The sequence below is a fragment of the Syngnathoides biaculeatus genome, chromosome 3 (assembly GCF_019802595.1).
Source record: "Syngnathoides biaculeatus isolate LvHL_M chromosome 3, ASM1980259v1, whole genome shotgun sequence".
Lineage (NCBI taxonomy): Eukaryota > Metazoa > Chordata > Actinopteri > Syngnathiformes > Syngnathidae > Syngnathoides > Syngnathoides biaculeatus.
Window position 1 is genome coordinate 13,601,953 of NC_084642.1, and position 23,034 is coordinate 13,624,986.

The 23,034-nt window shown below is 42.2% G+C and overlaps 1 protein-coding gene across 2 annotated transcripts; it reads right to left on the bottom strand.

Annotated features, from left to right (window-relative positions):
* Window positions 1-704: 704 nt before the first annotated feature.
* zdhhc7 (zinc finger DHHC-type palmitoyltransferase 7) lies at window positions 705-16,189 on the bottom strand. Of its 2 annotated transcripts, none has more exons than XM_061814433.1 (8): window positions 16,004-16,189; window positions 14,769-14,871; window positions 6,381-6,731; window positions 4,155-4,279; window positions 3,978-4,074; window positions 3,768-3,849; window positions 3,443-3,573; window positions 705-3,086 (listed from the first exon to the last, which is right to left on the bottom strand). In XM_061814433.1, the coding sequence occupies exons 3-8, from the start codon at window positions 6,723-6,725 to the stop codon at window positions 2,904-2,906; spliced, it is 963 nt and encodes a 320-aa protein (XP_061670417.1). In that variant the 5' UTR covers window positions 6,726-6,731; window positions 14,769-14,871; window positions 16,004-16,189; the 3' UTR covers window positions 705-2,903. The 2 variants fall into 2 exon arrangements, with proteins under 2 accessions (XP_061670417.1, XP_061670418.1); XM_061814434.1 differs by lacking the exon at window positions 16,004-16,189 and adding an exon at window positions 15,808-15,975.
* Between the last annotated feature and the right edge of the window lie 6,845 nt (window positions 16,190-23,034).

Here is a 23,034-nt window from a genome sequence, read left to right on the forward strand (position 1 = left end):
GTTGCAGTCATTTGCTAAAATTATTTATTTCTCCACTCATTAATGTACACACATCACAGCAATTTTTAAACATTTTGCTGATTCATTCCAAAAAAAAAAAAAAAGTCAAAAAGCCGTAAAGATTGAGACACTTTGCTGTTACTCGGGTGCTGTCCATTTCTTCGGATCACCCTTGAGATGGTTTCCCGTCTTCATTGGATTTCAGATGTATTAAATTATACTGATTGGAGAATAGTAAAAATGAATCAAAAGAATGACTCATCCGCTGGGTCTTCCCCACATTTTGGAAGCTGGTAGATGTCAGTCACTGTCTGGTGCAGGCAGCGGGGATTCAGTTTCCAGTCAGTGATGGTTGTTTATATGTGTCCTGTGAGTGACTGCCAACCAGTTCAGAGTGTAGTTTGCCTTTTGCCCAAAGTTGGCTGGGATAGGTTCTAGCAGCCCTGCAAACCATGTGAGGATAAGCACCATGGAGGATGGATTATAGATAACACTATGTTTGTAATTAGAAAAATAGTCAAGGCTTAAATGAGCTTTTCACTTTTGCCAGTGGTAGTTCTACCACGTCATTACATAACTGTTGTTAGTGTATTAGGAAATATTTTAGTGTATGGTCACTGAAAAATTAGTACTACGAAAAAATGTCAAATTCATTCAGTGGTGTTAATTTTGGGTCATAAAAAGAAACTCAGACAACACTTGAGTGTCTTCATTTAAATGTTTATTAAAATGACAATATTTTTTATACTCACACAGACAGCCTTAGAATATTATCTATACCACGATTATGAAAACTTTATACTCTTAATACAAGCCGTAGGTCTAGAGTTTGAGGGTACAATCTTTCAGTTGAATCGAAAATTACCTTTATTCTGCAAGGTGTCGGGGTGACACAACCCAGTGATGTCACTGTAATGTAATGCAGGGAACAATAATAATAATAAAAAAGCCTTGTGGCAAAGGAAACCACAATTTATGATATAGACATCATCCGTGTAAAGTCATCACACAGCACTCCTACTTGATACAGCCACATTTATTCCCAGCCAAAACTGTGACCATCAATAACGAGCTCGATAGACGATAGACAATATGTTCCTACATCCACTTCTGTTGCAGTTGTTTCATCGTACATTGTGAGTTTCTGAGGGCAGAACACATTTTCCTATTATGAATCATGAGCATTGATGACTTGAATGGTTTGTAACTTTCTATAGCAGCTCCTCTGTTACTGTATTTGTTTTCAGAATTGCGTTTCATGATGGGGCAAATCACATAATCTTGGTGGGTGGTGTGAGGATGTGGGGGGGGGGCATACACAGTGCTTTAGATGTTAAACATCATCCATCTTGGAGCCATAAATTGACCGTGGATAGCCACGTGTTCAGCTGGCCTTTCACCTCGTTACTTTTCACTGATGTCCTTAATTGCAAAACATTGACAGGTAAAAACATGACTGCATCAAATCACAACAAAATGATAACGAGCACAATAAGAGAAATGAGGTCTGTGTTAAGAAAACTCCCCTGATAGCAGTTTGCCGTGTGCCATTTTACATTCGTTGAGAAGCATCAATATTGCAAACCATTTATAGTGTAAACAGTGAGGAAGAAAGAGTCCTTCTTCTGCCGACCACGAAAGAGAAAAAGTCTCGCGCACATGAAGACAAAGTGACTTCTGGTTATGACGATACCATGTGACTTTAAAAATCTGAATTCAAGCCATGCTTATCCAGTGGGAACAAAACAAAACCATCCAATGATCTAATGCAGCGACAAATAACGTTAGGAAAACTATCAAATATGTGGAGGAATTCACTTGACTGGATGATATTAAAAGGCATTACAGTTTGTGTTCTACAAACACTGGAAAAGGTTTGCTTGGTTTTTTTTTTTAGGCCTTAGGTGAACTAATGGAAGAGTCGGTTTCTCAAATAGGCAAAGCAGTTTCGCAATTTAACAGCGTGGCTCTTGCCAACCACACTCTGTGCTTGTGGATCCTCCTCCATGACATCCCGTCACATGTTAGCTGAGCAGCATGCAAAACCACTGGGTTCCAAAAGATGGCGGTCGCTGGGGGCTTGCGAGGCTTTCGAAAACGTTGTTGACTGTTCTGTTTCCACAAGCGGGAGCAAGTTTGACCGCAGCTGGGGATCCCCATCTTCTGAGTTATTGTCGTACAAAACAGAACAGCCTGTGTCAAGCTCCACCCAGTTCAGGTAAGATTAAATGTGACTCCCCCAAAAATTCCCTTCAGTGAGTCATATGTGCAATGATAGAGACATTGTTCTGGACTGGCCCCAGCAACGACGCCAAGATAAATAATAATGACGCGAGAGATGAAAACACGGCAAAAGGACTTCATCCCCGCGGAAGAAGAAAAGAGGCTTGTTTTCCACAATATGGTCCTCCATTTGCAGATGGCGAAAAAGCCTCATCAGGCTGGAGCGGCTGAGACTGATTGCAGACGTGCAAATCAAAGCTCCGCACGTCCATTTTCTGTGTCTGCTGTGCTCAACCCTGAAGTGTCATACGAATAGTGTCTGGCCTTTGTGTGGCGACTCTAAGATTGGCAATAATGCTCCTCGCCCCCAATGTCAGATATTCACTCTGAATCTCATCTCAATCTATTGGTACGAAACAGAAAAAGAAAGCAGTGTGTAACAGGAGTAGGAGATAATGGCCTCAAAAGGAATAAAAGACTCAGTTATGTACTGCATGCGCCACCACATGGACCAAAAATCCTCTTCCAGTTGTTGGTAAGAGATTATGGACAGGCAGTGGAGTCCGCTGAAGTCCTGCAGTCCCATCGGGGCGCCTTTTCACCCACACAGCAAGGCCTGCCCCAGGTGAGCTCATGTCCACCCCATTACCTTCTTTAGAGTCATTAAAGTGCGCCTGGGCTCAGATGGAAAACTCAGACCCAGGTCGGCGAGTTTGGGTCAGAAGCTTCAAGCGTCGCAGGCGCAGACCCGTGAACGGATTGCACCACAGCAGGGAAGGCGGACCGCCAAACACGGCTTTCATTCCGTCCCATCTGGTGCGACGCTCCCAGGTGGGCTTCTCGTTTTTGAGACGTTCGATCTCCTGTGAGACACCCACGCACACTTGGTGAATCAAATGCTCCTCGTTAAGTCATTAGCATAGCCAAAAGCACTCCAAAGATTTATGGACCGCGTTGACACATTCAGCATTTGGTTGATTGCATGGAATTGACTGTTGAGACAATTAGGGCAAAATGGAGTACACTTGACGACAACTAAACCTTCTCTACTTTCACCCATGCAAACCTTATTGTACTAGAGAGAGGGGTATCTTTCCAATTAAAATGGAAAAATAATGCATGGAGTATGATAATGAGCCATCCTGCTTTGTAGGAAACAAGACTTAAAATTAAAGTCACACACACATGCGCGCTCGTGTGATTTGTGGTGGACACTGACCGTCTCGTCGTTACAGATGGAGTGGATCTGCGTACCAAACATGACCACAGTGAAGGTGAGGAAGAGAATGGCTTCGAGGCAGAGGAAGATCAGTAGTAACACGGACACCCCGGGAGAGAATTCACTGCACTCTTAACACACATAAGACAAAAATTATGTACCTACAAAAAGAAGCCCAAAGTTTTTTTCATAGTTTTCATTCAATGATAGACAAGTTTGTGTCAACAGACACAGACCTGATATCATCTAAAATATTATAATGTAACGCATTTTCCTTCAGGACATTTTTTTTCCCTAGTTGAATTGACAATGATGAGGATCTTACCGTTCCACTGTACTTTAATGCATGTGAAAAAGTGCATGCCACTGAGACCAAGCGCATGCGCGGAAATCAATGCTATGTACATCTGAGGAGGAAAAAAAAAACATAGAAGGAATGTAATTTATCAATTTCAACATTTGGAATAAACATTTGTATTCACCAAGTAAGTCATTGTCATTGAACGGACTCCCTTGAGTGAGTCAGTGTACTTACAGTGAAAAGAACAAAGAATCTCTGATTCTTTTCTCCAACGCAGTTATTGACCCAGGGACAATGGTGATCCATCTTCCGGATGCACCTTTTACAAATACTGCAAGCCGGTGACAGGAAATATTTATGAACGAGCCAATGATGCTGTTGTGCAGTTTTAACCGTTATAAAAGGATGAACCTGCAGTGGTGTGCTCTCTCTGGCTTGATGCTGCAGCACTTGGGGCACTTGTAGATGACTTCACCGGGCTTTAGCTGCAACCTCTCCATGTACTCCTTGGTAGCGTTGCCTTTCGGAACCGCACCCTAAAGGAGTCAAAGGGCGGACAAGTCACAAACTGGATTAGTACTCAATTGAGTCCATCAGAGCACCAATGTTATTTCCTTTATGTTAAACCAATAAAGAACAGATTGTTCACAGGCCAACACAACAAATTTACACACCCTTAAAAAAAAATCTACGTAATATGCCGTAATGACAAAGTAAAAAATAAATTCTCAGACTGCTGCATAAATTTACTGAAAATGTGTTCATGCCCTTGGCTTAAAATTTTCTTGAAGAACCTTTGGCAGCAATCAGAGCCTCAAGTTTTCTTGGGGATGTCTCAACGAGCTTGCCACACCTGTTATTTACTCCCATTCGTCTCTGCAGATCCTCTCAAGGTCAGACAGGCTGGATGAGCATCATCAGTGTGGACACTTACAGGTCTTTCCAAAGATATTCGATTGGCTTCAAGTCGGGCTCAGGTGGGCAATTTGAGGACATTAACGGGCTGTTCCGGAAATCACTCCTTTGTTATCTTTGCTGTGCGCTTTGGGTCATTGTTGTGTTGGAAGGTGAATTGACGCCTTAGTCTGAATTCCAGAACACTCTGGTGAAAATTTTCATGAATAATTTGTCTGTATTTGGCCACTGCCATTTTACCCTTCATGCGGACAGGTCGCCCAGTTCCTTCAACAGTAAAACAGCCCCACAGTATGATGCTGCCACCACAATCCTTCACAGTAGAGATAGTGTTAGCCAGCTGATGCCTCTTCTTCTCTCGATATGACCTTTGCAATTCACATCCAAACGTTCCGTTTCGTTTTAGCTCTCTGAGAGAATTTTTGGGGGTCAGAGAACCGTTAAGGGGCCATTTGGCAAATTCTAAGCAGTATGCCATGTGCCTTTTAATGAGAAGGGGCCTCTGTCTGACCACTGTACCATTAAGGCCTGATTGGTGGAGTGCATTGGCAATGCCTGATGATCTGGATGGTTCTCCTATCTCAAGGGAACACTTGAGCTCCACCTTTTTGACCATAGGGTTGTTGTTCACATCTCTGATCACAGCCCTTCTTCCCCGCTTACTCAACTTGGTTGGCGGCCAAATCTAAGAAGGGCCTGTGTGGTTCAAAACTTCCATTTGCGAATAATCAAGCGCATGGTGCTTTTTGGGGCTTTCAATGGCAGTTCACTTCTTTTGTATCCTTGCCCAGATTTGTGTCTTGGAGCCGGTGTTGGAAGCCTGCGCCCAATTCCTTAGACTTCATTGCTTGGTGTCTGCTCTGCTCTGCACTGCTAACTATGAACCCATATATAGAGGTGTGTGCTATTCAAAATGGTCAATCAACTGATTTTTTTTTTTTTTTACCAAAGATGGACTCTATTCAGCTGCAGAAGCATTAGAGGATGGTCAGTCTGTATGAAAATGTTTTTGCTTTGGCATTATGGGATATTTTATGTTCATTTAAAAAAAAAAAAAAAAAAGACAAATATACTCAAGTCAGGTTTAGAATAAGTCTTGCATCACAAAATATGGAAAAAGTGTGAACTTTCTAGTGGAACGCTGTTTCTCTTGCGAGTAGTCATTGTAACCACATTTGCTTGTAATCAATACCTCTGAAATTTTAAAAAAAAAAAACTTTTTTTGCATTTATTATTGCATTATTAACAAACTACACAAATTCCGATATGTAGTTAGTCGTGCTCTAAAGTTTACATCCCCTGGCTGAATTTATGCAATATATTTCTTGGTAAATAACTGATGACTAAACGAAAATGTTAAGGACAATGGAACAGATTAGGCTATTTAAATGTAAAATGCGTTTCTACTTTCAAAAGTTTTACGTTACGAAACGACTTCCAGAATGGATTAATTTTGTAAATCGTGGCACCACTGTATATCAAAATTAATTTGCCTAATTTCTCCAAAACCATTAACAGAATCATGAAGGATAGAGCTTGTTGATACTCCAGGATTGAATAATTTTGCCCTCAGGGCTGTTTAATATTGAGACTCAGTACCCATCTCTATGCTTCAGAGCCTTAAGTTCCAGAATTTAGCCGGATGGACTTTTTACAGAAAAAACAAGGTTTTGGGAAATTGCTGTGCTCGTGGTCACTTTCAGATAGACGTTGCTTACTTACTGGATCTGACAACATGGTGCGGAGATGTGAAGCCAGAGCGAGTATGGCGAGGGCGTTGAAAATGGCACCGTTCAGCAGAGAATACCAGAAGTTCTTGGCGGGCAGCAGCATGACAAAGTTGACGACAAATTCGGCGTACAACACCAGGAACCAGGTCATGCTGGCGCACACCATACCGCAGCTGTCCTGTATAAACCAGAGCGTGCGGTTCCCAGCCGTGTGGTCCACGTGGGCTCCACCAACCATCACACCGGCTGCCAGGCTCCCTGACTCGACATCGCCACCTGCTGATAGCAGAGGGTGGTGCTGCTCCATATCTCGCAGTCTGTGGTTTGAAGAGTGCATCCTGCCCTAAAGCAACAAATTCCATCATATTAACACATTTTAATGCAAATGACTGACATCTTTACGGTCTCTAGTGGCTGTTCCTGCCAAATTGGACTTTGTGGTTCCTTCGCACTGGGCTCATTTCTAGCCTGTCAAACTCCTTTTTGCTTGTGGGCCACATTGTAGTTACGGTTTCCCTCAGAGGCCTGTTATGACTGAAACTATAAAAACCTTTAATCGCATCATTATATTTACACATCAAATGTATGGACTACTTTTGGAATCAGAAATCAAGGGTATTGGGTTATTCAACTATTGTTAATGTTTGTTAACAGAAAAACGCTTGCTATAGCTCAATGTTGACATTTATGATATGACAATTTGACATTTTTGTGGAGATTTTAACAAGAATCATGGAAATTGGCACGCACAATTCGTCTTCGCGGGCCACAAAAAAAGAAAAAAAATCATGTGATCAAATCACTATTTTGGCCACACATACAACAAGTACACTTGCACACTAACGCCAATGCATTCAGGGCCATGTTTTTAGTGTCAGCCATGCATGAATGAGTTCAACGGAAAACAAAATGAATTAATTTACACAAAAAAAATTCCAAGCGACAAATTGACCCCTAATTTGTGATTTTGGTTTAAAAATGTATCAATTAACGCGACAATCGTCTTCTAACATCCAATTTTCGCTTCGTATACCCTTTCAACAGCAGTACTAAAACACCATGATTACCTCCAAATTACACACAATGATCGACTAGTCATGTCCTGCTTGTTTGGCCACCATGCACTACAAAACCAATACCAATGAAGTTGGAATGTTGTATTAAATATAAATAAAGGAAGAATTCAATTATTGGTAAATCATGTTCTTTTTCTTCTTTTCCTTTCACCTGAGAGGTCGCCAGAGTGTGTCATCTTTTTCCATCCAAGCGTATCTCGTGCATATTCCAACCACTCCCCTCATGTCTTCCCTCACCACATCCATAAACCTTCTCTTTGGTCTTCCTCTCGCTCTTTTGCCTGGCAGCTCCATCCTCAGCACCCTTCAGCCAATATGCTCACTCTCTCACCTCTGGACATGTACAAACCATCGAAGTCTCCAACCTCTAACCTTGTCTTCAAATCATCCAACTTTGGCTGTCCCTCTAATGAGCTCATTTCTCATCCTATCCAACCTGTTCACTCCAAGCGAGAACCTCTTCATTTCTGCTAACTCCAGTTTTGCTTCCTGTTGTTTCTTCAGTTCCCCCGTCTCAAATCCGTACACCATGGCCGGCCTCACCACTGTTTTATAAATTTGCCCTTTATTGTGACGGATATTCTTCTGTCACATAGAACACCAGACACCTTCCGCCAACTGTTCCACCCCGCTTGGACCCGTTTCTTCACTTCCTTACCACACTCTCCATTGCTCTGTATTATTGACCCCAAGTATTTGAAGATGTCCACCCTTGCTATCTCTTCTCCCTGGAGCTTCACTCTTCCCCCACCGCCTCTCTCATTCATGCACATATACTCTGTTTTACTTCGGCTAATCTTCATTCCTCTCCTTTCCAGTGTGTGCCTCCATCTACTTAATTGTTCCTCCTCCAGCACCCTGCTAATAAAACACCCTAAAATCATTGGAATTGTGTTTGTAAGGAAAGTGTGAGGGAAAGTGAGTGGTTGCGAGCAGAGTCTTCACTAGCTGCACCGACTGTCGTGAATTTCAAATTCAAACAAATAGCCAGAAAGTCTCTTTTTAAGTTGTTGTCCTTACGTGCAATGACTGATGACAAACACGCTGAGGTTTATCACTCAAGAGAGGGCACAGCCAAACATCTTGTTAAAATGTGGATAAATGACCAAATGGTGCCATCACCTGTAAGGTTCTTCCTTCACAATCTTATTCCTCATTCTGCAAAGCCCCCCCGGTGTTTGTGAACGTTTATACAGGGGATAGACACCAAAGGCTTCTACGGCTAAATAATGTCAATGTTGAGAATATTCAGGTCTGACTCCACAATGTTGGTAGCTTGACGATAATCAATGTCCCTCTTGGAAAGTGATCCTGCAACAGAAGTGCATGAGGCAGTAATGATCCTTGTTACTGTCTGCTTTCTCGCAGTACTCAGAGACTCACCGAGACAAAGCGAGTGAGGGAAACACAATAACGTCTGCAGAGGAAACCCAAAGCTTATTCTTAACAATTTAGTATTTGACCTGCAGAGAAGCAAAAATCCCTTAATCTTTATATTCCCCATTTCTCACAAGGTTTATTAGGTTCCAGCAAGAGTCGACTGGTTTTAAGCCATTGCTTGCTTACACCTTGTATCAATATCACAGCTTCAGTCCGTAAAATGCTTGCACCTCATGAAATCAGAAAATGAGCAAGACCGGCTCAGCGCTGTCCCTTCATGGAGCTATGTAATCAAATAAAGCAAATAATGTTTTTGTAGGGCCAAATGTATGTGTCGTTGTTTTTTGGGCAGTTAAAAAATTTAAATGGTGGCAGGTCTGTGTCGACTCCCATATATCAGTATTTTGAAATTTTATTTGATGTTCATGCTCTGCTTGGTGGCACAGTAGCACAGCTGTAGAGTGTTGGCCTCACAGTTCTGAAGACTGGGGTTCAAATCCCGGCCTCCGCGTGCGGAGTTTGCATGTTCTTCCCGTGCCTGCGTGGGTTTTCTCCGGGAACTCCGGTTTCCTCCCACATCCCCAAAGCATGCATTAATTGGAGACCCTAAATTGAAAGTGTGATTGTGAGTGAGACTGTTGCCTGTCTCTATGTGCCCTGTGATTTGTTGGCAAATTTGTTGTTCAGGGTGTACCCTACCTCCTGCCTGTTGACAGCTTGGATAGCAACCAGCAGTCCCACAACCCTTGTGAGGATAAGCGGCTCAGAAAATGGATGGATGCTCTGCTTTCAACAAATGTTACAAGTTACTCTTTACTTGAGTATTTTTTTCATTGAGTACTTACTCAAGAAACTGGATAGTTTCACTTTTACTTGAGTCATATTCGAAAGTATCAGAACTCTGACTTGAGTACAATATTTGGCTACTCTAAGCACCTCTGGCTATAATACACTGGCCCAAAAAACTTTAATAAAGGAATACATTGAATAAACTAAGGTGTTGAAGCACCATGTTTTATTGTTGAACAAGGGAAAGTACTAGTGTTAAAGAGCATACACTACTTCATGGAGTATTGATTCTCTCTGTGGTCAATAAGGAGGGGGTGGGGGGATGTCATTAAAGAAATGGCAGCTGCTCCTCCAGCCGTCGTCTAATATTCCCAGTCAAGAGGGCACCTTATAACACTATCCACACAGAGTAATACGGTGGTACCTCTACTTACAAAATGTATTCGTTCTGGAAGTCGTCCTGTAATGTGAATTTTTTCGGAAGTAGAAGCTAATTTTACACGTAAACTTGCAAATAAAACAACCAAAAAAGTTGTAATTTTCCAAGGGAACCAAAAAGCATCATGGGTAAAGACTGATGTCCGTTCCAGCCAATGGGATGCCAGAAGAATGCTACGGCGATAGCCAATGGAAGAGCATCTCTACAACGCCGACTGGAAGTGCATCATGGGTAAAGACTCATGTCCTTCCTACCCAATGGGATGCTACGAAGATGCTACGGTGATATCCAATGGGGAGCAGCTCTATCGCGCCACACAAACCAAGGTACAGGATCTTTGGTGGAATTTGGTGAATCCAGCTTTTTCTTTCTTATCCTGAATTTCCTTCATAACTTGAGACAATATTTTTCCAAGGAAGAGTTTCGTCAACTGAATTTTTCACTACAAGAAACGTTTGTAAGTAGAGGTACCACTGTAATTGGAATCACACCAAATGTGTCTAAAGTAGCAGAAACACTTTAGGGTTTGCAGTGAAATGTAATTTTACCTCATCATCTTGTGAGCCTTTAGGTATCAGGTCTGCCTTTTCCTTGACAACAGAGACAAAGTCACACACGCACACAAACAAGCTGACAAGAATGACAGACTGGGTCATTAATGTTTAGCTTCTTCTTGTGATGACAAAGAGGAAAAGTGTGTGTGTGTGTATGCGTCACCATAAAACAAGATACGGAACGTACTTGATTTATCGAATAAAACTCGATTCTCTATATTATAAACCAATAACGTTAGGTTCGAGTATTGATGGTTTCCTTTTGGGGTTGCCATTCTCACATTGTACTTCAGTCTCTGTGACTTTGAGTGTGTATGACTTTAAGACGGGGGGCATAGCCTGGTGAGTGACATGGGTGACAGCAAATGAGAATACAGAGTTGCCTGGCTGTTAACTGGCCTGTAAACTATTGAGTGTCTGGGTATCAGTGTGACTATCAACAACTACAGTAGAAATGTGCTTATTATAAGATGTTTTCTTACCATTTCAGGGGCTATTTAGGACCACTAACGGACAGTACAAAACAAACTAACGATGGTAGGCTACTGTTTATTAGATTAGCTAACATTGGTATGTTATCTTGTGTTGGTAATCGCAGATGTGCTGTTGTGGTACTGGTTCCACTTCCTTGTAAAGGTTTTATGGAGAGATATTGCTTCAACCATTTCTTTAATAATCCATCCATTGATCCATTCATTTTCAGAGCCGCTTACCCTCACAAGGGACGGAGGAGTGCTGGAGCCTATCCCAGCTGTCAACGGGCAGGAAGGAAGGTACACCCTGAACTGGTTGCCAGCCAACCACAGGGCACATTGAGACAACCAGTCGCACTGACAATCACAACTAGGGGCAATTTAGAGTGTCCAATTAATGTTGCATGTTCTTGGGATGTGGGAGGAAACCGGAGTGCCCGAAGAAAACCCACGCAGGCATGAGAACATGCAAACTCCATACAGGCAGGTCCTGGATTGAACCCAGAACCTCAGACCTGTGAGGCCAACGCTTTCCAGCTGACCCACCGTGTCACCATTTCTTTTATCAGTTTTAAAAAATTATTACTGGTTGCAGCTTTATAGCAATGTCAGATTTTTTGGCTTAATGTCAGGAGACAAGTGTTCTGTCTTCCCTTATGCTTATTTTCTCTCTATCCTCTCTTCTCTGTCTTGCCTCTCTCAAAACTCATTCTGTCAGACTTCAATTTTCAAAAAGCAGTGACTGACTCATTGCCATATCAACCCACCACAACTAATAAACCCTGCATTCCTCCCTGTGGCCCTGCTTTGCAAGATTGCCACGAAAGGACGCCTGGCGTACCTCACCTGGATTTTAAACTCATTAACAGTTCCCCTCCGAATCTGAATTCCAATCATCAACGTCTTTGACGTAGCCAAGCAACCAAAAGGTTAACTCTCTGAACCACTAGGAAAATTGCTGAACATTGCAATGACACACACAACACCTGCTGGCATTTGAGAGCTACTGCAATGTGTGGACTCTCATTCATATTTCACAAACTCTGCAGAAATATTCCAAATGTATGCCTTGATGTCTGTGACAATGTATCAGCTTTACGGGTTCAGCTGCAGAACTTTGAGAGCTGTTTGTCTTGATTCAAAGCCAAAACAGTGTGAAATTTTGAAATGAAAAATTTGCAGTTGATTTCCCAAGACTACAATTTAAACGATAGTTCTATATGCTTGATCTATAAGTAGGAGCACAGAGTTGGGAGTATGTTAAAATAATATGTGATTTTTTTCACCATTTTATGGCTAAATTGTAGACTTGAATTCAAGTTGATGGGTGTAGTCTTTTCAAGTTTCCATCAGATGGATATTTAGCCTTTGACTCCCGCCTATATGCTCTCTCTTGTGACCTGCATCTTTGCTGTTCTTCCTGTCTAACACAACGCCATCTGCAGGGAGGCTTGGCCAATCCCATCCCCCTTCCTTTTCCCTTGTTCTCTGGTTTCACCACATGCACGAGTGACTACCGACGGCACTTTCGATCGAAGTAGCAAGCCAAGCCGCATCGATCGTTTTTTTTTCCCCTCAGCCGTGATCTGTTGACGGAGCCTCTGTAAACAACTACCGGCTTCCCATACCAGTCACGTACGCAGTTGAGAGCACAACAGGCCCACCACAAGTTCAATCGGCAGGAAAGTTACGAGTGCAACCCGATGGGACAGTAACTTTTCATTGGCACCTCTTTTTGTGCATCATCTCCAACCAATCCTTTGTTTTACTCATGAGCTGTGCAGAGAAAGACCATCCCTAAAGACCAGCTGATCTACACTATCGAGCAGGATAACAATCTGTGGCAAAATCTACAATATTAGTGGGTAATAATTAGGGAGAAAACACAAGCTTCACACAAATTCCAACTTTGTTCTTCCTCCTTGTGACTCAAAGGATTAAATTCTCAAATTTTCATGTTTAGCCCAGCAACAAACGATGTCCTATTTGCCTTTTCGTATACCTATTTCTGTTTCCTTTTTGTAGTTGAACAGCCAGTATGTTTCCCTCTACAGCCCTCACAGATTTCATAAAATATTCTATAAAATTCCATGCCTTGTTTTGCGTTTTAGGAGTATATTAACAAATCTTCTGTAACAGAGAACTCACATTTTGTAAATGCGGCTGATGAGTTTATTTTTTTTCACTTTTCCTAAATTTTACACATTTAAAAAAAAAACTGTGTGGCCTTTTACAGTTTGATCGTGACGGTAAAGCGTGAATCAAACTAGTCCGGAACTAAACAAGCATTCCACAAATGTATTTCTTAAAAAAACTGTTTTATCCAAAACCAATAAATTCTACACCATTTTTATAGAACTAGAGCCAGTATATAGAAGTCCCAATGCATAAAATAAAACTTCTGGAATAGTATCCAGAATTTAGCTTTTTTTATGCGGTTATTTTAATTAATGATACATTTTTATGAGACAATGGTTATCATCTTTTGCACTTGGATTGGCAGTCACAAAATTTTAAATATTACTTTGGCCTGTACAGATTATACAAATTTTATGATGTTTGACTCTGCAAAATTATTTCAACTTCCATTATTAATTTGATTGGACCAGTTTCATGAAATGAATAATCAAGGCTCAAAGCTGCCCGTGGAAACTTAAAAACAGTCACGAGCAACCCATCAATCACCAAAAACTGTGGGGAACACAGAAAAAACTAAAGCCTATTGAGAAGGACTCGGCAAGGTTGAAAAAGACAGGCTTTTCCGTACTCCTGCTTTCACCTCTTCACCTCACTTGTAACATCAACCTTTGTGCAACTGTGAACTTTCCTACAATATCGCAAGGAATTATTTTAAAGTGTCGTGAATACCGTAACAAAACTGAACCATAAGATACAACAAACATTTCCGTACATTGTCCGAACAGGGAAAGCAAGTTTTCCATGGGCATGTTCAACTTTTAGAGCTCCACTGTGAACTGAGTTGACTAAATACAGTACCCGAAATGGCTGATAGTAGTCAATGTGAGTATATATGGTTGTTTGTCTCTCTTTGTGTCAGCCCTGTGATTGACAAGCAATAAGTTGAGAGTTGAATGCGCTGCTCTCCCACCCAAGTCAGCTAGGACAGTGATTCCCAAACAGTGTGCCGGGGTACATTAGTGTGCCGTGAGTGCTTTTCAGTTGTGCTGTGGGAAGTTATCCAATTTTATGTAATTACTAAAAAAAACATTTATTCCAAGAAACTATGTATCTTTATTCATCTATTTATGCCAGTGAGGCACAATGACAGACAGAACAAAAAAAATCCTCTTCTATTAGATGGCAGGAAGTACATACAGCAATTAATCGATCACTTTTTTTGGTGACATTTACTTTCGTTGGTGTGAGATGGGATTTTTCAATTGGAAAATATGTGCCTTGGCTCTATAAAGGTTGGCGATCACTGAGCTCGGATATGCAGTACTCCCCATCCATAGCAAAATAAGATGTATAGTTCAACGAATTAATGAATTTCATGTTGCGTAAACATTCTGTTGTCATAATTTTCAAACTCAGGCCGTACTGGTTGACGTTGACAGCCAAAAACAAGGAATGCTACTCTTCAGGCTTTGAATGATTGGCTCCACTGACGGCATGGTGACTCGCAATGACAAAAATTGAGTTACTTACCTATTTAGAATGTTCTTTCTTCACAAAATCATGCTTTGACGTGTGACTTCAGGACTACCTTGTGATCTCAAATGGGTACGACGGTGGGTGGAATAGGAGACACCTTAAAGTTACAAACATACACAGATGCACACACACATAAAGGGTTAAAATAGCGATCCATTGAATTTCAACAGCACTTGCCTCATTCAGGTCTGGGATCCAACTCCCCACCCTGGATGATACCAGTATCAGTTCAATTTTGAGTACCGATACACAGTACGGATAAAGCTACCAGTTGCATTACATAGTTTCAATCAAACACAATAACAGACAATTGTACACGATGACTTTTCTTTCTTTTTGACACACATGATGATTTGTGGAAGTGTAGCAGTTGTGTGCCCACAATTGGCGAGGAGGACACAGGGAGCCAATACCGACTGACTTTGGGCGAGGTACCTGGACTGGGCAACAATCGATCGCTGGTCACGTATAGATGCGCAATCACACCAAAGGAAAAATAAATTGACATTAACGAAGCTTTCATACATGTTTTTGGAACGCCAACGACAGCGCCACAAAGGAGGGTCTAAGCAGACATTTAAACCTCAGAGTCCTTAATTGTGAAGGACGTGCAAATTATTCCTACACTGTCCTGCCAGGTTTAAAATAATGTAAAAGTTGACTTATAGTATGACTACACTGTTAATATAAAACTTAACGTCAGATTTCACTAATACTATTTACTGACAAGACAGTTCAGGTTCGGCAAGGAACTCGATTGAGTGTTTTTCTACGCCAATGACGACTGAGTATTTTTTTTTTTGACACTGATTAACTTCCGTCTAAACGTTCTGGACGCCCATACGAGATTACAACACTAAATACCTCCCATAACACTAAACAGCTAAGCAAGATCGGAGCCCCTCCCATCATCGGCTAGCGAAGAAATCACCATCTTCTCATTTACTATCAGGTCTATACAATTGTCCTGCATTATTACTATAGACATCTGTTGACTTGCAAGATCGGTACATATTTAGGCGAGTTTCCCTACCTGCGAAATTATGTGTTAAGGTCCAGATGATCAACGAACATCCAACGCGTATGTGCCAGACAGTAGCTTGACATTCCATTTGCTCCCGGGCAGGTGGCTACAATTCACAAGCTAACGAGCGAGCTGACTAGCTAGCTCTGCGACCGATGCACGCGCGCCAAAAGTGCAAAAAGCAGACATTTCTCCGGCGACCTACCTTAATATTCCTTTCATGGTCCTTCGTGGACGTCTACTAAATTCATTTTGTTCGCTTCACAATGGAGTGGACGACAGCGCGGGGGAAGACTACCGGAGCCGCGGAGGATAGCGACACATCCCATCAACCATTGTGGGAGCTTCCGGGATTCGGTTCCTCTTCGCGAAACGCTGAAGGGACGGGAACAATATTTGGTGCAATAGCGCCACCCTAAGGGATGTGGTATGATGGCATGTAATACATCTCCGCAAGAGAGCGCCATTTGTCAATTGAAGAATTTGAGACGACTCACAACAACAACAACAATAATAATAATACGATTCTATATTTAGAACAACACAAATTTATCCTTGTAACGAGAATGTTTCTCCTCCGACATGCCTCTATCCCATAACGGTTGACTTTTTTTCTTGTATCTTTATGAATCAGTTGTTGTATGATATGATTGTACGATGTATTTACCCACTTTATACGAAAGAACGTCAACACAAAAATATTGAAATTATTCATTTATAAGGATTATAATGATCAGTTTGAGGCGGCACGCTGAATCAGCTGGAAAGCGTTGGCCTCACATTTCTGAGGTCCTGGGTTGAATCCCCGACCCGACTGTGTGGAGTTTGCATGTTCTCCCCGTGCCTGGGTGGGTTTTCTCTGGGCACTCCGGTTTCCTCCCGCATCCCAAAAACATGCAAGATTAATTGGACACTCAAAATTGCACCTAGGTGTGATTGTGAGTAGTTTGTCTCGATGTGCCCTGTGATTGGCTGGAAATCAGTTCAACGTGTACCTCTCCTCCTCCGCGTTGACAGCTGGTATAGGGGACAGCACTCCTGTGACCCTTGTGAGGATAAGCGGCTAAGAAAACGCATGGATAATGATCAGTTTGGCACTATTATGGACGTATCCATTCACTCTGTTTTGACTATTGAGACTGAATTTGTTGAATAGAATAGAATAGAATAGAATAATTCTTGATTGTCCACCTGAGGTGGAAATGTGTCAATTTATTACAGAAAACAAACAGCACTCAAATGAATATATTCACATACTTGAACCTATTGTGCACACATTAAAACTGAATAAAATATGGGAACAGGAATGAAAGTAAAAACACAATAAGAACTACTAGAATAAGTAAAATATCAGCATGGAGCAGTTCCTGTCGTCACTGTGGATTGATCACTTTGTTGAGTTCAGGACGGCAATGGCATTTATAAAAGTTCTGAATAGTTCTGAATTCCATCCATACATCCATTTTCAGAGCCACTTATCCTTACGAGGGTCCTGGGAGCGCTGGAGCCTATCCCAGCGGGCAGGAGGTGGGGTACACCCTGAACTGGTTGCCAGCCAATTGCAGGGCAGAGAGAGACAAACAGCCACACTCACAATCACACCGAGGGGCAATTTAGAGTGTCCAATGAATTTTGCATGTTTTTGGGATGTGGGAGACCATATTCCAGCCACCCTCCACCCTACTCACAGTACCTTTCCGGTCTGTGACGCAGCAATATATTGACCTGACCCAGACGGTCTTGGGGACAGATGCCCTGCAGCTGCGCCTCACCGGCAGGGAGCAGCAGGGCCTTCCTGCAGCATCCTCTGCCGTCATGTGTTTCCCAAAAGGGGATCGTTATGAGGCCAAGACAAAGCCGCTTGACATCGACTGCCGCGCAATGGCGACCTGCGGCTTCACTCCGGCTCTGTTCCGGAGCCAATATCAGCTATCTGGTTTTAGAGAGAGGCAGAGAGAAATACCCCAGCAATCCTCTAAAGTAGATTAAAGGCTGAATGAGGGGACTCAAGACTTTTCCATTTCCAGGACTCACACGGACTCTCTCTCTCTCCCTCTCTCTCTCTCTCTCTCTCTCTCCATTATAGCTGTATGAGCATCAGACATCAGACTGGCAAGTCAAAGGAGAAATGACAGGCCAGTATAAATGAATTTACCAGCATCCTTAATACCATACCTGCACTGATTTAATCCTACCCTTTTGAATGTAGGCGCAACATTCAAATTAGTCTTGACTGATAGTTTTACAATGTTCATGTACATGTACAATGCACAATTTCACACGACAAAGAAAAGTTTTTTAAAATGCGCACTTTCAAAGCGTGTGAATATGTCAAGTGTTATAGAGAGTAGGAAGGTTAAACTATCCATCCATCCATTTACTTGGCCGCTTATCCTCACAAGGGTTGCGGGGAGTGCGAGAGCCTATCCCAGCTGTCAATGGGAAGGAGGCGGGGTACACCTTGAACTAGATGCCAGTCAATCGCAGGGGAGATAGAGACAAACAGCCACACTCACAATCACACCGAGGGCCAATTTAAAGTGTCCAATTAATGTTGCATGTTTTGGGGATGTGGAAGGAAACCGGAGTGCCCGGAGAAAACCCACGCAGGCATGGGGAGAACATGCAAACTCCACACAGGCGGGTCCGGGATTCAACCCAGGACCTCTGAAATGTGAGGCCAACGCTTTACCAGCTGATCCACCATGCCGCCAAGGTTAAACCAAAAAGTATCATTTAAACAGGAGTTTTCATCCACCCATCCATCCATCCAACCATTTTCTTTGCCGCTTATCCTCACAAGGGTCGCGGGGAGTGTCTGGAGCCTATCCCAGCTATCATCTGGCAGGTGGCGGCTACTCACAGGGCACATTGAGACAAACAGCCGCACTCACAATCACACCTAGGGGCAATTTGTAGTGTCCAATTAATGTTGCATGTTTTTGGGAAGTGGGAGGAAACCGGAGTGCCCTGAGAAAGGAAGTTTTCAATAAAAAAAAAATCCCTTTTAATCCAATTTGTTAAAACAGGCATTACGACTTGAGAGTATATACGGAAATTTAGCAAATTTCTGTGAGTTGCGTATAAACTACGCAAAACATACACAAAAACAAAAGCAGCAAATTTCGATTCAACCTCTCAAAGCCATCAGAGGCCTTGCATTTGATTAAACGATAAATACTAATATGCATTGCTATTTCGGTGCACCCTTTTTGTTGTAACTGTTTTGGAGTATGATGAAAAGAACAGAAAGTGGAAAGCGGTGAGTGGAGTGTTGTGACACGTTTCGCTCGTCGCTGTGCATGTTGCTGCAATAATAATAGTAAAAAAAAAAGAGTTACATCATCGGAGAGTGTGAGGGGCAAAAACACATTTGGGGAATGAGAGAGACTGCGTGCACACAAGATGTGTGGAAATTGATGTTCATGTTTAAATATCCAGTCATCTATTATCCATTATTGTTGTTCGATTTCTGTTTATATTTTAAAATATTACATGAATGAACAGTTCGCTTACATAGTTATATTTTGAGACAAAACATGTGTGTTCTTCCTCTTTAATTACATCGATGTTGACCTGAAGTCAGCTGGGATAGACACCATCACGCTCGCGACCCTCGTGAGGATAAGTGGTTTAGAGAATGCTAGGAATGGATTGCTGTGTATACACGTAGGGTCTTTATGGTATTATTGGGAGAGTTGGGACCATGAATCATTCTATCCTTTAATCTCAGCGGTAGAAAGTGTCAAAACACAGTTGATTGATGGCAATTCATTGATTCATGACAGCTAGAGGTGAGTGGGAAATTTCATAAATCATTTTGCCTTTTGAGCTTGAGTCTGAATGCTCTATTAGGTAGGAGTCGGATGTCAGAAATCAATGCAGTGTCAATCAATCATGTCTGACATATCCTCCCTCTTGCTGACATTTATTATTGTTACTATAATGGGTGGTTTAAATCATCCATCCATCCATTTTCTGAGCCGCTTATCCTCACAAGGGTCGCGGGAGTGCTGATGCCTATCGCAGCTATCATCTGGCAGGTGGGAGGGTACACCCTGAACTGGTTGCCAGCAAATCACTGGGCACATGGAGACATACCGAGGGGCAATTTAGAGCATCCAATTAATGTTGCAAGTCATTGGGATGTGGAAAAAAATCCCACGCAGGCACGAGGAGAACATGCAAACTCCCCACAGGCGGGGCCGGGATTTGAACCATGGACCTCGGAACTTTTTTCTTTTTCCTGCAAGAGAAGCATCGAACAAAGCAGTGAAAGGAAGAGTGCATTAAGTCCGTCAGCAGGCTGTCAAAGCGCATTCGTGTCAGTGGTGCGACTGCACTATAATTAACAGGAGTGCAGCTGCACTGGACTTTCATCGGCCTGTATTCTTCTGAGCTTACTGTGCCTCCACTAAGAGTTTTTGTATCCAAACATGCGGTAAGAGATGATGGTGTTGAGCACTAAAAGGTCTCTGGCACTTGCGCTGTTTTTTTTCCTCTCGCACTTTTAGCAAAGCAAGGAGATTGAGTGTGGCAGAAAATCCCTTCTAAAAGGCTTCGAGCTTGGATTTGTGTCGGCCGGGAGAAGGTGGACGGAGCATGGATAAGCCTGTGAGAAGTCAAAGGTCGCGCCGCCGTGGTGCGGGGGGCTGTGCTGTCCTTCCTCTCGCTGCGGACAATACTTCCTGGGCTCCGGAGGGGAAATATTAATGCATGCATGATATGGAAATATTCACAGTCACGCTTGTCTGTCTGGGTTCTTGAATTTCTTGGAAATGTATTGTCAATACGTCATTTTATATTACGTCAATGCTGCTGTATTTGCATTTAGATATTGGATTTGCATACGTTTAAAAAAACTTGATGAATTAAATATTATTTACATGTGTTTTGGTTGACTAATAGATAGATAGATAGATAGATAGATAGATAGATAGATAGATAGATAGATAGATAGATAGATAGATAGAGATAGATAGATAGATAGATAGATAGATAGATAGATAGATAGATAGATAGATAGATAGATAGATAGATAGATAGATAGATAGATAGATAGATGGATAGATGGATAGATGTAGAGTAATAACCTAGTAAGAGCCTCCATTCGTCCTCTTCATGCAACATTTGTTTCTCCTCCACCGCAACGGACATGATGCCAGGTCCAAAATCTGAGAGCACCTTCTGCTTTGGGCCCACTGACTCTTTAAAAATTCACGAAGACAGGCCTGCTTTCCCTCGTTTATTTTTCACCAGACATCCCCCCTCAAGTCTCACGCATGCTGTAATCGCATTGAGGCCCGATGTGGTGCACTTTGTTGTATAAACACATCATTCAAGTGATAACACTGCTTTGTACCGATATATTGTTCCCAAACATCACATTGCACAACTCAGTTGAGGGATGTCTTGACTTTTGTTTTGTGCAGAACGCTCGTTATACTTTTCCAATAATGCCAATTTTATCATGACATAGCAATTGCACAATAATCTACACGGTATAAGCGGATCCTCACCATGGGGTTTCATTCCTACGGCCCAAATGTGTCCAATCATCTATATGCTAAATATATATACAGTGGTGCCTTGAGACACAAGTTTTACAAAACATGCATATCTCATATTATGGTTCCATACTGAAATATAGAAATGCCATTAATCTGTACGAGCCATCCTCCCCCCTACGCCAAAATTTGGGGTCATCTGTTTTTTTTAAAACTGACATTCTATAACATTGTACTTTCTAAAAGCATACAGTAATGATGGCATAAAATATAAAGGTTTTGCCAGATCTTTTTGCTTCAGTTTAATGAACGTAAAGGTTCAGTAAAATACAGACATATGCTCAATCTTCGCAAAAGATAAAGTATTGTTATATTTTCTGTCTATGTGTGCTGCTTCAGCATTTGTGTTTACATAGTGTATCTGTTAAAGGGCTGTGGTAATGATATATTAGCCTGTCGATGCATTTTCCATTGTTTATTTTCATTATGGTGAAAAGCTTTGTGGTTAATTCAAATACACACTGTGTAATACTCTGTTTTTATGTTTTGTTTTATTTAAAATGTCAGTCAGACCGGTCGGTCTGGTCTGTGTGGTTGGACAGGTCGGTCCAGTTTGGGTCCGGTTCGGTTGGGTCCAGGTCTGGTTTGGTAAAGGTCCTGTTTGGGTCTGCTTTGTGTCCAGTTTGGGTCAGGTTCGGGTCCGGTTCAGGTGCGGCTTGGGTCGGTTCGGGTCCGGTTCGGCTCCAGGTCCAGTCCGGTTAAGTTTGGTTCAGGTCGGTTTTGTTCAGGTCTGGTTTGGGTTGGTCCTGTTCGGGTCCTGTTAAGCTCCTGTTCGGGTCCAGTTCACGTCAGTCCAGATCAGGTCCAGTTCGGACCTGTTTGTCCGGTCAAACCGGTTGGACCTGTTTGTCCAGTAGAACCAGTCAGACCTGTCGATCCAGTCGAACCTGTTTGTCCAGTCAAACCGGTCTGACCGGTCGGAGGTCGGACCTATTTGTCTGGTCAAACCGGTCAGATCGGGTCATCAGAACTGTAGCTGCCTGTGTTGCTTTTTTTTATTGTTCATCCCTAGGATGTAGTAAGGTTACTAATTGTACATCTGAATTACTATATTCCCTCCTATGAAAGTCTGGTTGGGATTTATGGCACCCCAATTAAAACACAACAAAAATAAAATAAACACATGGAAGAAAAACAATGAACATCTCAAATTTACTGTATCCCCCCATTACTTTCCGACGTCTGCAAACCTTCTTTGGCTTTTCTAAAGTTTACCTTGCGGTGATGGGATTAATGCTAAGCCGCGACCCAGCAGATGGCACAGATCCTTCTGACTCAACTCACCGTTGTGTAGAAAGGAAGCCAGGTTGCCCTTTTGCACTCTGAAGAGTCTTACCATACCTTCAAGACAGATTAAAATCAAATTTGGACGGACTAATTGGAAAGTACACATTTTGATTACACGCTTTGATGCCAAAAGTATTGACTCACCTGCATCCCTCCCAACCAGACTTTCGGGAGTCTTAATTCATCAAGTTTAATCAGATGATAAGATAACAGCTTTAACTCTTCTGGGAAGGTTTCCCATAAGGTTTAGGAGTGTGTTTATGCAAATTCTTCACTGCTTTTCCAGGAGCGTAATCGTGTTGTCAAATACTGGTTTTGGACGAGAAGGCCTGGCTCTCATGATCAGGTTGACGTCAGGACTCTATGCATGCCGAGGGATTTT